This window comes from Halichoeres trimaculatus, unplaced genomic scaffold, assembly GCF_033239565.1.
Source record: "Halichoeres trimaculatus isolate MK-OKI-2021-1 unplaced genomic scaffold, fHalTri1.1 fHalTri1_scaffold_5, whole genome shotgun sequence".
NCBI lineage: Eukaryota > Metazoa > Chordata > Actinopteri > Labriformes > Labridae > Halichoeres > Halichoeres trimaculatus.
Genome location: NW_027437183.1, coordinates 24,057,700 through 24,074,115, shown reverse-complemented (window position 1 = coordinate 24,074,115; position 16,416 = coordinate 24,057,700). Strand labels below are relative to the sequence as shown.

Here is a 16,416-nt window from a genome sequence, read left to right as displayed (position 1 = left end):
GGAGACACTATAAAGCCTTTGGAAAACACCTTCTGACTTTGATATTTGACTCTTCTACACTTTACACAGGGCACCTGAAGTATCCCTGGGTCTCCACATCTCTGAGGCTATAGACATGTGGAGTCTTGGCAGTGTGCTGCTTCTCCTTTACCTCGGAGGACATCCATTTTCCATAGTGGATGAGTATGAGATGGTAAATACTTGGAAATATTAACATTATAAATCTGAGTAGCAGCATTCACACACATGCTCTGAGACGATAAAGGACTTCATGTTTCTCTGTGTCTCTAGATTAGGGATATCGTCCTGACACTGGGCCAGCCGCCCGACCACCTCCTCGATGCTGGAGACTTCACACTCAAGTTCTTCAAGGAAAACAAGCTCTGGCTCAAGCCAAAGTGGTGGCTGAAGGTATCTGAACAGTAATGTTTCTCGCTGAGCAGAAGACATGCCTGAATCATCTGTGGTTTGTCACTCCTCTAGACCCCAAGGGAGTACCAGCTTGACACCGGTAAGATGATTCCTGAAAGAAGTACGAGGTCTTTTGACAGTCTGTACAGCTTGATAACAGTAAGTGGTCCATTTCATCTGTAAATAACACACAATTACAGATTTCCTGTATAACCAGGAAAGCGGGCAGATTATCTAAACTTCTATCTACCAATCAAATCCAGGTTTACCCAGAGAATCAGGAACCCATTGAGCTGGAGGATAAGAGAGCGTTTATCAGCCTCCTGGAATGCATTTTAGAGATGGACCCCGAGAAGAGGATCACTCCTGGAGAAGCTCTCAATCATCCCTTCATCAGCATGGCTCATATGGAGGCTCAGTGGCACACCAGTAGCTAGTAAGTTAGCTGAGTGAGGTTTTCAATTGTGATGTTAAACATAGACCGTTCACAGAACAAGGCCCTAAAAACACAACATATACTTTGAATCTTCTCTCGTCGGCTGTCATCATTCATTTGGTTTGAAAAAACGGCCTGTTTTTAATGATCTCCACAAAGGTATTTGTAGTTGTTGATAAACTACCAGTGATTCAATATGACTTCTCTTGCACTGCATGCTGATGACAATGTCCTTTACTCTGCCCCTCTTTACCATCAGCTAACATCTGACCTTTTTCAGATTTGATTATTTATTTTTTTGCATATTTAATAATTATTACATATAAATGCATAATTGAGAAATGGAGAGATGTGACATGTGATTGACTTGGTTGTTGTTAACTTTTTATGTTTCTAGTGTGTGTGAGTCCTTGGGTTTTATGTCAATTATCCCTGAAGATGAAGAGAGTCTACGTCTGCAGATGACGCCGACTGAGCCCACCGGGCCTTCATTCCCGTTTGAATAAAATGCATCAAAGCACGACTGTAAGTCTTCCACATGCAAAGCAATATTCACATAGGTGAAAGACATGGTCATTTGGTGAGACTGTTGAATGTCAATTGGTGTAACCAGTGTTTCTCATGTCAAATCTAATATTATGTTAAAAAAGTTACAATGGATATAATTTTGTCAGTCTGCTATGCTGCAAAAATGAAATTCAAAATGATTTCAAACCAAGTAACCCAAAAATAAAGAGATAACATTGATGTCTATTGGGAAACTGACTTGGTCATTATGACAAAAACCATATTATCAACTTTAGAAATGTAATATTTTGGGATGATGTTTCATAACAACTTTCATCAGTAAACTTGCTTCTAGTAAGGCAGATTATTTAATACTTCCCCTTCTTTTGTGGCAAAAAGGGTAGAATATATAAATATATAAAATATATAAATACTATGACAGCAACAGAAATGCAAACTACACATTTAAACAAATATGTAACATTTTGTTTTAACAAGCTGAATATTTTTGATACCATCCCATATTTTCCACTGTCCCACATACACATTGTCAGTGTTCACATTTAGAACTGCTGTCAATGTGTTTGCAAACAAAAATAGCCTCTTTTTTGACCTTCAGACTATAATGTGACTTTGCTGTGCAGAAAATAAAAGAAATTTGTATCATAAAAAATAAAGCATTATACAGAACAGACTCCCAGTGAACAGAATGTTGTTTGTACTTGCAGCTCTGCACCAGCAGATGGAGCTGCAGGCCTTCAGAGGGCACACGTTTGCCCTGACACTAGTGGTAATGCAAAGTAAATGGACAAAATCAAATTACTGCAGTATTTTTTGCACAAGTGTGGCCTATTGATATCTTGTGACAACTAAGACTCAAAAGAGAAAAAAAAAACTTTAGAAGAACCATGCACTTGCTGTTTAATGTATAAAGTCTAAAACAACATATTCAAACAAAAGAAAGTAAAAATATGACCAAGCGGTCTCAGAGGTGGAGAGGATGAAAACTTTCATCACATAAAACAACTAAATGTATGATAGTGTTGACCACAAAAACAGTTGTTGTCTCTCACACACTCATACATGTTTGACTTGGTTGTCTGTATTTTTACTGGGACAAACTGCTTATACTTTGGTATGACTCAGAGCTGTCTGAGATTTCACGCTCGTCCCCTATATTGCAGGTATAGCATAGACTCTCCACCAACCTACTGTTGCAAGGTCCACTCCTTTTTCTTCAATGTTTCAACCATCTTCTCTTGTCTGGCTAAATTTCCTTGACTTGGGTGACTCAGACCAGAACAGTACTGTAACTTCAGAAGCAGTGAAAAAAAATCATGGAAATTAATTAATAGGAAGAATGAGACATTTTTACAGTTCTGGCAAAGGATTGCTCAGTGGAAACACTGTTTGTCCAAATTAACAGTTAGTTTCCTTTGCAGGTGTACTTCAAAACACTTACATCTTTATTAACAAAAACTTTCTTAAAGATGTGAAACCTAATCCAGGTTTTACATATGTTTTAAGTAACACCAGCATAACTTGTGTCAGACAGTGAAGGCAAAGTTTTTGGGTTTCCATGGATAGCCCAATAGCCCAGACTAATGTTTGTTAACATTGCAGTCTGAAACTTCACTGTCCGCTTCTCAATTTCAAGACCATCTGAAATATCTTAATCTGAGATCTCTTTTTTTTTTTTTTTTTTTTTTTTTTATGTTTGTGCTCTTCCATCACAAGGAACATCTAAAAAAAGTACACTGTTACATGGCAACAACTAAGTTTATGTCTTTCAAAAGCTACTTTAGAGGCTAGTTAAATGTTGTTGTTTTTTTTAGCAAATATACCGCAATTAGATTCCTAAAAAACGTGATGAATAACTTTTTATATCTTTTGTACCCATAAAATGTAGTTGGTAGGTATTAAAAAGGACTAAATCTTGTTGTGAATGCACCCTGACAAACGATAGCACACTGAGAAAGGCAAGGAAATTATATGATATTATTGTGATTTGGATCAATTCACCCACAGCACTCACATGTTTGTCCCACCTGACACAATGAGTGACCTGACTTGACAGACTGACCTACATTTAATGGAGAGGAGGAATCAAAGTGTATACAGCTGAGACACGAACTTGAACGCAACATTTAAATATTTTAATTGCAGGGACTTTTTTCCCGGATACTTACTGTTGACTTTGAAATGTAGGCATAACGCGGTACCTGATGTCAAACTACAGGTTGGCACCAGCTTTCACTCTGAGTTCACGTGAGTTTTATCTCACAAGAGATTTTTTATACCAAATATTTACAAACCGAGCGACCTCATTTTGAAACCCTTTATTTCCTGAGCAGCAGCCGGATTTTTCAGGTCTGGACCGTCCGCACGAAGGCAGCTCACGGACCCGCTTTTGGTAGTCTGTCGGAGCCAAAATAGTCTCGACTCTTTTGGTAATGTCTGCGGGGAGAGCAACTCCTTTAGAGGGGAGAGGACGCACTCAGCACGGCGGCGAGGAAATGTCAAGGGGGTCAGAAAGGAGGGCAAAATTATGTAATAACGGTACGGTGAGAAGACGGTTTGACCTACATTTGTTATTTTGTTTACTAAAAGTTTAAAAGCCCAATTCTTTAATTTGACAGCACAAAGCAAAAAGCATAATGGAAAAAATAGTTTATGAATTTTATTATTTGGTACAGAGTGCGTCCTTGTGGTCACACCACTTGTGTACATTTGAATGCATCAGTCCACGAATCATCCCTGAAAAGTGTTTGTTGTTCAAGAAAAAGGGATGAAATCTAGTGAAAGAAGTTTCATTCATACTCATCCCGCGTCTTCCTCCTCGTCAGAGGGAGGGTCTTCTGGCTGGATGCCTGACGCTGATTGGTCATTACGTGGGCCTCCTTTGCCAAGCCCACAGCACAAGTACTTATATATAAACTTCAGATGCATGAGTCAAGAATTAAGGAAGATTGAGATCACCCAAATCAAGAGCATTTTGTTATCCTGAGATACATCCGGGACTGGTGAGTTACAGGAAACAGAACCATGTAATGATTAAAAAGTAGATCATACTGAGTATTGAATGAATTTGTCCCCTGCTCAGAGAGATGAAGACCCAACAACCTCTGCATGTGGCCACTCCAGTGAGGCAGAGCCTCGCCCTCACTAAAGTAGCTGGGACTTGTGTTTACCTCAAGCTGGATTCATCTCAGCCCACAGGATCCTTCAAGATCAGGGGCATCGGACACCTGTGTAAAACTGTGAGTACTCTAAGCCTCTGCTGTTCTGAAGTGATGTGATTGATCTGGTTTCTGAAGTTTGAGTGGCTGAGAAGAGACCATTTTTACTAAAGTGAAGCTGGTTTGTTGAGGTTAGCTTACCAACATTGTTATCTTCTGCCTCTCACAGTGGGCTGAGCGAGGGTGTGAGCGCTTTGTCTGCTGTTCAGGTGAGCCTAAGTCATTTTTAAGACTTCTCCTTGTTTCTGTTTGACGTGTTGAAGTTAGTCGTCTTTAACACTTCTGGGCCCAACAGGTGGGAACGCCGGGATGGCTGCAGCCTACTCTGCTCGTCAGCTTGGAGTCCCAGCAACCATTGTTGTGCCAAGTGTTACACCAAACCCAACAGTGGAGAGGCTGAAGGACGAGGGAGCCACTGTGATTATCCATGGCAAGGTTAGATGACTGCATTTTCACATCAGTCACAGTATGTTAAAGCAGCATTAACACTTCAGCTCAGTCTTTAAAGAGAAAATTCACACAAAAACGATGGCACAGCTTTGATTCACTAAATTAAAGTAACTTCTTTTCAGGCTCTGAATGAAAGCATTGAATACGGACAGCAGCTCGTTGCAAACAACCCCGGTTGGATCTTCATCTCCCCCTTCGATGACCCGCTCATCTGGTGAGACTTGTTACAGTGAATAACTGTGAGCACAGAGTATTGTTCAGTAATCTGTTTGTCATCAGGAGATAGAGAGAAGGGAGTGATAAGACAGTGATAAAATTACTGACAGTGACGACTCTCTTATCGTGCACTGACATGCACACAGAACAGTTCTTGTTGCAGAATCTGGATGAGGTGTTATGTAGTTATTGTGGTATCTTATCATGCTGCAAACTCATTCATAATTTATTGACACTTTCAACATCACTGTCAAGTTGTTAAACCTGCCTGGAGGTCTTAAATCAGAGGCTTCCAGAAGTATCATCAGTATTTTATTACACTCTTCCCCTCCAGGATGAAAGAAATAAACCTCTGCAGTGTGCACAGACTGGGCTCCTTGTATAATGATTTATTGTTAAATTTATTGCAGGCTGCTTGAATTGTTGCCTCTCTTAATACAATTATGAATTTTTAAAAACAGAAAACACTGAACGAAATGTTTAAACAATTTGATTTAAAATAACAGGACATGGTTGTGTTTGTGTGCAGGGAGGGCCACACGTCCCTGGTGAAGGAGCTGGAGCAGGACATGAAGGAGAAGCCAGGAGCCATAGTGCTGTCTGTGGGAGGTGGTGGCCTCCTGAACGGGGTGGTGGAGGGGCTGCGGCGCGCCAACTGGGCTGATGTTCCCATAGTAGCCATGGAAACCATGGGAGCACATAGTCTTAATGCAGCAATGGAGGCAGGGGAGCTGGTCACTTTACCTGAAATCACCAGGTACAGAAACTGCAAAAATGTCATGTCATTTGTACAAATGTTATGTTATCATCCCATGTGTTTTTCTCACCTGTACTGACGTGTGTTTTTTTATCCTTAGTGTTGCAACCACGCTGGGTCTGACAAGGGTTTCTGCACAGACTCTTAAACTGGTGAATGAGCACCAGGTTTTCTCAGCAGTCGTCACCGATCAGGAGGCGGTCAAAGCTGTAGAACGCTTTGTAGGTGAGTACAACCTGCAGCTTGATTTGCACATTAGGTTTAAAGCATCAATAAATCAGCTTTTTGCCTGATCCCTCCTGGTTTCTGCTCTCTCTGCAGATGATGAGAAGGTCCTGGTGGAGCCCGCCTGCGGTGCAGCCCTGGCAGCCGTGTACAGCAACATTATCAAAAAGCTCCAGGATGAAGGAAAGCTGGCCCGCAGCCTGGGCCCGGTGGTCATTGTGGTGTGCGGTGGCAACAACATCAGCATGGAGCAGCTGTGGAGGCTTAAAAAACAGCTGGGTGTTATCTAGTGTGGCTGTCCACCTCACGCCTTCCTGACCTTTCCTGTGTTCTTCCTTCAGCTGGTCTCGACCCATGATAACCCCCTAAATTATTCATGTGCTCCATAGACCGAATCATTCCAGACTGTGAGACTCTCCTGAGCACTGACACCCACACATGGGAGAGGAGCTGCTGAATGGAGGTTTTTTTTATCATGTAAAAACTAGAAAGAGCTATTTCAAAATAACACAGCCTGTTTCTAAAAAGATGTACTCTGAAAAATTTAGCCTGCTTGCTAAAAATTTTGCCTTTTTTGTGCTTTTGTATTTAAAATGTATTTAAAATGAATAAATTATGTTTCTGAATTTTCTGCCTGAAGGACTGTTTTTCTTATTTAAGAAAAAAACAAGCTTAACCAAAACTCATTCTGTATCTAAAGTGAATTCTGTTTCGTGTCTGTTTACCGTCAGAAATATCCAAAAGCACTGCTTTAGAGTAAGATCGTTGAGCAAGTGAACGAGTGAACTTCACACAGACTAAGAGCAGATACATAAAGATCCTATCAGTTTGTGTGTACTCCAAAACAAATATCAGATTAACTTTATAACAACATGACCACTGAACGGTGTGTCAGAAAGATTAAACTGACTCATAATATCATTTTATTTTGCACAAATCAGTTTTTTTTTATCAACACTTTGTATTTTTACCAGAAGTGTGTCCACATCATCCACAAGGCAGCATTACACAGATCAGCACATCTCAACTGTTCAAACACCTGAAAAAAATGCTGCCATGGAAATAAATCTACATACCAGAAACAAATGCATGACTGCATCAAACAATTAACTGCATAAAAAATGAGTATACTTGTAAACTCCCAGGAAATATCAGGGCTGCTGAAACTCTCTGCTCCTTTAAATCCAAGTTCAAAACTCCCCCTTTACAGCTGTTTTTTATTAGAATATTTCAACAAATCATTTAATATATATTTTATCACACAACTCTAATGCTTTTCACTGTAATATATTTTAAAACCAATTCCAATAGTTTTGTTTTAACGTGTTTTGCTGACCTTTTCAATGACTATTCATCTCTCTTAAGCACTTTGAAGTGCCTTGTTGCCAAAATGTGCTGTATAAATTAACTTGCCTTGGCTGTCACTCTTAAAAGTCAGATATACTTTAGCTCAGTAGATGAAACAGGCGTTAAATGAGCTGTTACGCCTCATTAGGTTTAGCACCTGAATAATCCTAACTCTGCAGTCTTTCTAACACACATCTAAAGACATACATTGTTCAAAAATGCCGTCATGTGTATCAGCTTTATCAGACAGGTGTATGTGTGCACCTGTGGAATCTGACTCTAATAATGAAAAAACATTCAACTATAAACATAAACGCAAACATTTAACACCAACGTATGCATAACTTAAGACAACAATGCATTATGGAGGAAGAAATGCATAGGATGATGAAATAAACATCATGTAACAGATGGGTTGATTAATGAGGTCAAATCTTTACCAGGTGTACTACAGGTACACTCCTTGATATAGATGTTGAAATATGCAGAACATATTGATTTTTCTATATAAAACACATAGACACTTAAATCAAGTGTTAATAACACATGAGCTAACATACAGCCTGTGACTCAGACTTTCCCATAAGTAACTTTAGTTTGTTTGATGAGTAAAAGTTCATCACTAACCCCTTTCTCATTAGTTTATTTTCTAATTAACCCCCTCTCCTCTGTGGGTGTGCAGGCTGTCTTGCAGCATTCAAATTTGATTCTTGTGTGACTTTAATCTCCTATGAATGAAGAAGCAAACAATAGTGTTTCATACCTGACCCACAACTTTGTACTGCAGTCAGGTCAAATTACCCCTGGATTCCTAAAGGCCTTTATGAAGCTAAAGAAGCTGTTTATGGGTCATCCACATGTCGCATGACCACAGCAGAGGTCTCCACGCCTTTTCAATAAGCTGAGCCTCTCTGTGCTCAATTGGTCGGATTGTGAGGGATGTGGCACTTTTTCCAGCTGCTCATTGGTCAGTGGGGGTCATTAAAGTGGAGCTTATGTCAGAGAGAAGGAAGACAGCTGTGAGAAAGGGGATATATGATTGGCTCCCCTTGAAAGTAGCGTCAGCATGCTGTGGGCATTCCTGGGATGCCTCCTGGGCAAGAAAAGCTTGTTTATTTGTTTACTACGTGTAAAATATTTCTCCAATTATTTCCATTTCTTCCTTTTCCAAACATTTCAACCATCATAGCTATTCAGATTGTTCCTTTTGCACAACACAACACACAATGAAGCTGAAGGGCCAGTGTGAGTCAGGGCAGCAGGGCTTCAGATCCAGCTGAAACTGGCCTGGTCCTGCACTGGCTGCTCTGAAAAGGTGTCCGGTTTACCCAGCAGTGGTGACATAACAGGGGCTGGTTGCAGGGGCCCTCACATAAAAAGCATGTCCTAAAGAAGACAAAACATGCGTCATGGGCATCGTTCATCAGGATCAATACTGCTATTGTCTGTGCAGGCGTGTAACTGGCATGTCCACCATGCCATGCCAAAGATGTTAACGTGAATGACACCAAACTGTTTTGCAAGAGTGTTTTGCCTACTTGTGCACACACATGTGAACAAAGTGTTTTCAATTTTAGTCTGTCCTTTAATCCTAATTGAGAGTAGTACATGTTGTGTTGTAACTGCATTCTATTTTAAGAGTCATTTTAAAGTTTGAGTATCAAGATGTACGTAATAATCCTTTAGTTCTGGCTTTTATTTAAGTCTCATCTTACAGCCATCAAACTTTTTTCTTTTTTCTTTTTTTTACTGCAAATAATCACCAAGTTTAATGGTTAACTGTGATTAAACACATTTTTAATTATGAGGATAAAATTCTGTAACACTGCATTATAATATTTTTTGTAAGTTGGTGAAAATGATAACATTCTTACCAGTGTCTTGATTTTGGGATTCAAATGACTGCAATGAAATGTGCTCCATGTTCTTGACACTTGGATATGCTATAAATGAAATACTGCAGCAAATTTAAATTTAAAGCACTTATTTTTATTTTTTCATATCACGGTTTTGAACATTTTTCCCTTATTGATTAACAGCTTAAAGAGAACAGGAAATGTGTGAGAAAGGGGAAAACATACAGAAGAGGGTTGTGTCCAAGACCCAGCACCTGCTCTAATAGGAACTACTGCTTCTTTAAATGAGGCATGCTCTAAAACTGTGTGACTGACTCAGCAGCCCTGACGTAAAGCAAGGTTTTTTTTTCTTTTTGTATTGATTTGTTTTCATCCCCAGGTCTATCATAATTTCCAACTCCAAAATAGAGCTTTGGTAATGCATTTCTCCCTTTTTCAGTCAGCACCTGTATGCTTAGCTCCTTGGCTGTATGGTGACTGCTAATTGTGTTCTGCACAAAGTGCATACAACCTTTGACCTGTGAACCAAGTTCTCAGCAGGAAGCAGGAAGAAGCAGCATCCTAAAGGCAGTGCAACAAAAGGGAAAAAGTATCATGCAATTAAATGATAAGAAAAGGTGTAACAATAATAATAATAATAATAATAATAATAATAATAATAATAATAATAATAATATACTTTTTTTTTACCTGAACATCACAGTTAATGCAGAAACATTAGCCCTATTTTATTTAACATCTGTGTCTTAATATCTCAGTCAACATATTAGTGTAGCTGACTTTTCTCTTTGATTCTTTCTTATTTTCCATATTTTTCTGTAATTCTGTTATTTCTTCCCTCTTTTGTTAGACTGAATGTATATGGAGAGAATTTTGTTTCTATATAATTCAACAAAAAGAATAGATTTAAAACAAACAAAAAAAGATTTGTAAGCAAAAGAGAATAAGTGAGATAGTGTTCTTCATTTTCTGTTATTCTTTTAATGGCTGCAATCATTATACATTTCTATATTCTTTCAGTGGTCCAAGTTTCATTTTCTAAAAAAGTAAGGACTTTGACTCCCACAAACCACTTAAGGCCTGTTGTAATTAGTGCATTTGTCCTTTTTTCCAGCTACTGCTTTATGTGAAGGAAGCATGGTGGTGCAGTGGGAAGGTCTTAATTTGTGGAGTTTCTACTGATACATATGAGAGTTCTCTCTGGGCACTTCACCTTCCTCCACAGTCCAAAAAAAAGATGCTTTTCTGCTTCATTGATCTCTCTGGACCAGCATTTTTTAGACCAAGGACCCCTAGTGATGGAGGGATGGAGCAGGGACCCCCTTATGTACAAAAACATAGTTTTAACATACATATAAACGTACCTTGTTAGTGTGCATTCAGTATTAAGCTATTCTATTCAGAGCCAGTATAAAACATGTGGCCACAAGAGCTGCTGTGTTGCTGATTGTGTTCATTTTTGACTGAAAGATAACATCTCTGGCCTCAATGTACCCATTAATGTGTGTTTAGAGGCAATAAAGTGAGTAAAAAGTAAGATATTTGAAAATACTGACCTGTCCAGGAGTGAACCCTGAAACAGGCCATATGACAGCCGAGATAGGCTCCAAGCCTGTGACCTCAGATTGTCAGTGTTATGGCTAATGAGTGGACAGATGGATGCACTACTTTTCTCCTTGATTAATAAAGGTCTAATGAAACTAAATGATACACCTGAGAAGACTGAAAGAAACACGCTGTATTTGTACATGAAGACATTTCTTTATTGTGACACAGAAATCTCAAATGCCATCTGATTCTTTACATCTGTATAATCCATTTTAGATATGTTAAGTTTCTGATGTGCAGAGGTAAGACAGTAAAAGTTAAGTTAATGCAACCATAAATAATTGTAATAAATATCAAGTAAATGTACAGCACACATTTTATCGTAACACCTCTTTGTTTGGATATGTCCTTTTTTATCACCTTATCTCCTCTCCTTCTACAGGAGGAGTAAGAGGAGGAGAGAGCGTCCACGCTTGCAGCGGTGCGTCACTCTTCAAAAGAACTGAACCAAAACTGGCAAGCAAGTCAACAATCCCATAATGCTGTTGTGTTTTCAGTTCTATCCAAGTAAAATGGCGATTTTACTCACACAAGAGAACATGTTTCACCATGAGTAGAAGAAATTGAATCCATCTGAGTACAAGACAAAAGGTGATAAGATTACTGGTATTTCCAAAATTCATTTAAAAAATAACAACACAACAAACCGGATATCCAACAGACATCGCCTAGTTTGCTCATTTTAGAATCTTTTTCTTCGAAGAGTAGTGCAAACAAAAATCATAAGGTGAATTAGCAATTCATAAAAACTGCCTCCAAACATAACTGCAGTTTATTTACATTTTTTCCTATGTAATTTTTTACACAGCTAAACATTTGGTTATGGATTAAATAAAATTAACAAAAACAAAAGAAGCTGAATCCTGATCTTCCTTCATTAAAAAAAATATGAAAGGCAGAACACAAGAAAGTCTGCCACCCCCCCTCGCTGTGTGTGTGTGAGTGTGTGTGTGTGTGTGTGTGTGTGTGTGTGAGCAGACTGTGTATGTTGGGGAGCAAGGGAGGGGCAGGCAGGGTTGTTGCACATTCAGTAGCAGTAGCACGCAAACAACATGGGAGAGCAGCTCATGAGAACATCATCTCCTTCCCGTTTTCACAAAGTAACAGAGGCTTTTCAAACCTGAAATGCAGAAAATCTGAACCAGCAGGCCTCTCGCATGAACCCCTGACCCACCATGCTGCCAAAGCTTCTCAGAAAATTTTGAAAATCAAAGCGCAATTTTATAAACTGATAGACTAATATGACTTTTACATGTCTTAAATACCCTCTCTTATCAGAGACTTGGATAAAATGTTTTCAGTTTATATAGGCATAAGTTAATTTGTCCATTAGCAGTTCATATTTCTTAAACAGGCAGTAAACTACATATTATCCTGTACAGCACTTGTTCATACCCTTTGCCTGCTCAGAGCTGACGTGGTCAAAAAATAGGCAGCATCACAGATTTAATTTTTAGGTGGAAGTCGTACCTCCGTCTCAAACATCGAGATAATATCTATGAAATCATTTGGGCCTCTAGAGAGACACCCACAGCAAAGGCATGTTTAAGAAGATCACCCCCACAGAGGGGGGACAGAGGGAGGCAGCAAGGTTTAGCATTAGGAGAGAAACTGTTACTTTTGTTGCCTTCACAGCTGCGCAAAGTTTCAGCAACTCTGAGAAGAGCTTTTCTTGCTGAGACCACGCACTGAATACTTGAATTTTACAGCAGAGGAAGAATTCATAAAACTGATCCTGCACCTGTAAAGTGCAGATCCGAAGTCATCCCATTCAGTTGTTTGATTCACAGAAGTTGACTTAATCCCCTCTGTTATAGGTGAGGGGGAAAAAAGACTCACAGTTGTTCAAATCAATGCCATTCTCAAACTCAGTGCAATCAGAACAGACACTTGTTTGCAGTGTCAGAGCCAGTTCAAATCACCTTCCCTGAATTTTGCTCAAAAATATGCGTCAAACATAATGACAAAACCTAGTGGTTATGTAAACTGTAGTAAAAATAAAGAAAAGCAGGGCCAAACATGCAAAGCATCACCCAAAATAAAACAAAAGTATTGATGGAGGAGCAGCAGAGCAGAAGAGGCTGTTGTCTGTCTCAGAGGAAGGTCCAGCAGTGTGGAGATAAAGGAAGGCAGGGGTTGGAAAATGAAAAAAGGGAGCGGGTACACCTGGTCGTCAAGTCTTCTTAGCCGCTGAGTGGGTCCTCGCGGTAGTGGATGGCGTATCGCAGTTTCTCCAGCATTACATCCAGAGAGGTGTACTGGGGCAGTTTAACCATGAACATGCAGGTCTCCACCCGAATGTAACGAGAATCTGGCTGACCTGGAGAAAGACAATCAAACCCATTAATTACAGCACAATCAGATGAAGCTTATCTTACATAATGAGCGCTGCGATGTAAGTTTACCACTTCAGCTCTTCATGAAACAGCACAGGGACAAGCTGTGTAGCAATGGGCTGAGATAGTGAGCTTGTTAGGGTGATAAAAGTCAGTGTTCAACTGCTTATCTTATCAAAAAGAAACACTCTGACTCCTTGTTTTTATAAAGTGGCTCAGTAAACTAGAATGTATGTTGTCTGTGAAAGAGCTGAAGTTCACAAATCTACCAACAAGTCATCTTAGAGGAACTTTCATGTCCAGAAACACATGAAGCTGCAGACAACTTGTTCCAGACATGACAACCTGCTGTGATCATCACTAACAAAGCTTTCTGAGAGGAGCGTCACAGACGGATAGCAGCCTCTGTGTCCCCCTCTTAGCCTACCTGCAGCACCGTCTGGAGGGGCGATCTTCATGGGGTACGGAGGAACATGGGCGGTGTCGGGCCCTCCATCCTTGCAGGGGCAGGTGAACGGTATGCGCTCCTGGTTGCAGGCGAACTTGATGAACTTACAGAGCTCCTCCTGAGTGAACATCTCCAGGGCAGCCCAGAAGAACTCAATGTGCTGGTCAGTCTCCATCAGGCCCACCTGGTACATGGTGTGAGCCTAGAGTGAGATGAGAGAAGAGCACACTTAAAACTTGACACCAAAGGGAGGAGGAACTCTGTTAGTTTGAAACAAAACTGTGAATTACCTTGAGGAACTCCAGGTTGATGTAGGGCAGGCCACAAGTTCGCAGCTCCATCTGCAGCGGACTGAGCATGGTGAGCAGCTGCAGGGGAATGATGGAGCCGAGGCCTGCGCGCACCGCTGTCATACACTCTATGTTCAGCAGCTCCCTCATACGAAGGCTCCGCACCGCCCGTGCATACACGTCCTTATTCTCCCAGCTTAACACACACACACACACAACAGTATTACATAGTACGAAAAAAACAAGGACAGAAGACTTGATAGGCTGGTTACATTCTGCATGTCTCCTTTACCTGACAGTGAGGCTGCGGCCCCCCTGACAAAGCTCCACCTCATCACCTGCCATAGTGACATACGTGAAGGTGCAGCAGGGTCGGCTGGGGGAGTCCGGGCTTTCACCTGAGTGGTGCTGAGAGGAAATCTCAGCACACAGGGCTTCCAGCTCCGACTCATCACTCACCTGCAGAGCAAGAGCACAGATGTCAGCAGGAGCATGGTGTAGTCAGGTAAAGATGTGAGGTAAACATTAACGATCCTCTTACGTTTTCAAACTTCTTGACATAGTTGAAGGTGAGCACATCAGCTTCCTGGAGATCCTGCTCGGGGTCGAGGGGCTCGCCCACCAGACCTTTCCAAAAGGAGCCCAGCAGGTCCAAAGGAAGTGGAACATCAGCACGAATGGCGATGCCCAAAAGCTGACCAAAGAAGTGCAACAACTGTTCCTCTGCATAGCTGATAGGGCAAGGTGTCAGGATGTACTTTCCCTAAAAATAACCCAACAAAAACATTGATTCATACAAACTTTGCTGTGACAGTGACTCTTAGTAAGACTGTTTTGGTGTTGTGCTAAGAGAAGAACATCAAGTTCTGCTTCTTCATGGAAAGATTTCCTTTTAGCTCACCGTCAAGTGTGCATGAACTCAAAGCATGAACAATAAGATCTGCTTTAGTCTTAGTCCAATCCAGACAAGGATATACAGAACATACTTTGTGGGAAAGAACAGAAGTGTCAAGCAGAAGACAGTGAAACATGGAAGAAAGTGTAAAACCTTACCTTGTTGCGGTTGGCTGCAGCACTGGGACACGGGAGCAGCAGGGAGAGAGCAGAGCTCTGTAACTCTTTACACACCTGCCAGAGGAAGTGTCTGAAGGAGCCGCCTGAGAGACAGATTCATCAAAGCTGAAGTTAGGTTTGAAAAAGAAATGTTGACCAAAAAATGCTGAAAGACAAAACAAACAAAATAAGATGTGAAAGGGAAACTTGTACTTGTGCCATGAACTTCCTCTCCAGTGAAGCGGATGTTGAAGGCGTAGGTCGGATCACCTCCACTGGCCAGTTTTACACAGAGCTGAGATGACGGCACGCAGGACAGCTGACGTGCTGCTTGACAGAAATATGTGTTCTCCGAGGATCTGATCTCACCTGAAGAACAAGAAGCAAGAGACAATGACAGAATGCCTAAACAAGTTTACATGAAGCTCCGTGAACGGCAAAACAAAGATGTGAAAAGTAACAGAACTGAATACCTCCAACGATCTCCAGAGGGTCCAGTGTGATCTCTGGAGCAGCGTGGTCAGCCGTCCTCTGTACCGTCGCGTTCAATACTCTGTTCATTACAGTCACCTTAGTGTCGTAAAAGACCAGACCTGTAACCACAGGAAGTGATGAAGATTTGATCAGACATTGTCTTAACACAACCACCTTCATGAATAAGTGACATCATGATCCGTTCCTTCGACCTGCTTCATCTGTGCTGAGATTCTCCTCACCTTTGGCTTCACACAGCAGCGCGGCGATGCTGTTCTGATAGGTCTGTGTCTGTCTCAGCTCCACCAGCGGCAGGAAGAAACTCTCCAGAGTGTTGTTGAGTGACTGTAGCAGAGCGAATCTTAAACGCAGGCTCTCCACTGGCACATCTGAAAACACAAGATGAAACATGAAGACAAATGTGACTTACTTGATGCTTCCTCACCAAACAAACAGAAACAACCAGATGGTTTACTCACTGAGCAGACAGGCCACACGAGGATCAGCAGTATCGCTGGAGTCCAGGTAGACTTCATGTGGGTGGAGTCTGGCTGGTGTGATAGCCAAATGACGGCAAAGTCTGTTGATGTACTCGACCAACGCCACGTCCATTTCCAGGCCCCACTTCCTACAGGCCTTCTGGGCATGGCGAGTGTCGATACAGGTGCACCTAAGAAAAAAATTGAGTTCAAAATAAGGTTACAGAATAGTAATAAACTTCAACAGTCATGTGTTATACATTTTTGTTTGTTTTATGAGTAAA

General features: G+C 40.9%; 2 protein-coding genes across 3 annotated transcripts in view; one reads left to right on the top strand and one right to left on the bottom strand.

Annotated features, from left to right (window-relative positions):
* The first annotated feature begins 1,288 nt into the window (after positions 1-1,288).
* Positions 1,289-6,682, top strand: LOC141790812 (L-serine dehydratase/L-threonine deaminase-like). 2 transcript variants are annotated; one of them, XM_074670910.1, is made up of 8 exons: positions 1,289-1,372; positions 4,458-4,614; positions 4,763-4,802; positions 4,889-5,028; positions 5,166-5,257; positions 5,789-6,016; positions 6,117-6,241; positions 6,338-6,682. In XM_074670910.1, exons 2-8 carry the CDS (start codon positions 4,462-4,464, stop codon positions 6,529-6,531), a joined length of 972 nt encoding a protein of 323 aa, XP_074527011.1. In that variant the 5' UTR covers positions 1,289-1,372; positions 4,458-4,461; the 3' UTR covers positions 6,532-6,682. The 2 variants fall into 2 exon arrangements, with proteins under 2 accessions (XP_074527011.1, XP_074527010.1); XM_074670909.1 differs by lacking the exon at positions 1,289-1,372 and adding an exon at positions 4,308-4,377.
* Positions 6,683-11,185: 4,503 nt separating this feature from the next.
* hectd4 (HECT domain E3 ubiquitin protein ligase 4) overlaps positions 11,186-16,416 on the bottom strand; it is a 37,088-nt gene continuing 31,857 nt past the window's right edge. The window contains exons 67-76 of the mRNA XM_074669420.1: positions 16,133-16,323; positions 15,896-16,042; positions 15,653-15,772; positions 15,393-15,548; positions 15,180-15,283; positions 14,668-14,889; positions 14,419-14,585; positions 14,127-14,322; positions 13,816-14,038; positions 11,186-13,372 (exon numbers count right to left, since the gene is read on the bottom strand). Coding sequence (XP_074525521.1) covers positions 13,236-13,372; positions 13,816-14,038; positions 14,127-14,322; positions 14,419-14,585; positions 14,668-14,889; positions 15,180-15,283; positions 15,393-15,548; positions 15,653-15,772; positions 15,896-16,042; positions 16,133-16,323 — 1,663 coding nt within the window. The 3' untranslated portion in view covers positions 11,186-13,235. The remainder of the gene's footprint in view (positions 13,373-13,815; positions 14,039-14,126; positions 14,323-14,418; positions 14,586-14,667; positions 14,890-15,179; positions 15,284-15,392; positions 15,549-15,652; positions 15,773-15,895; positions 16,043-16,132; positions 16,324-16,416) is intronic.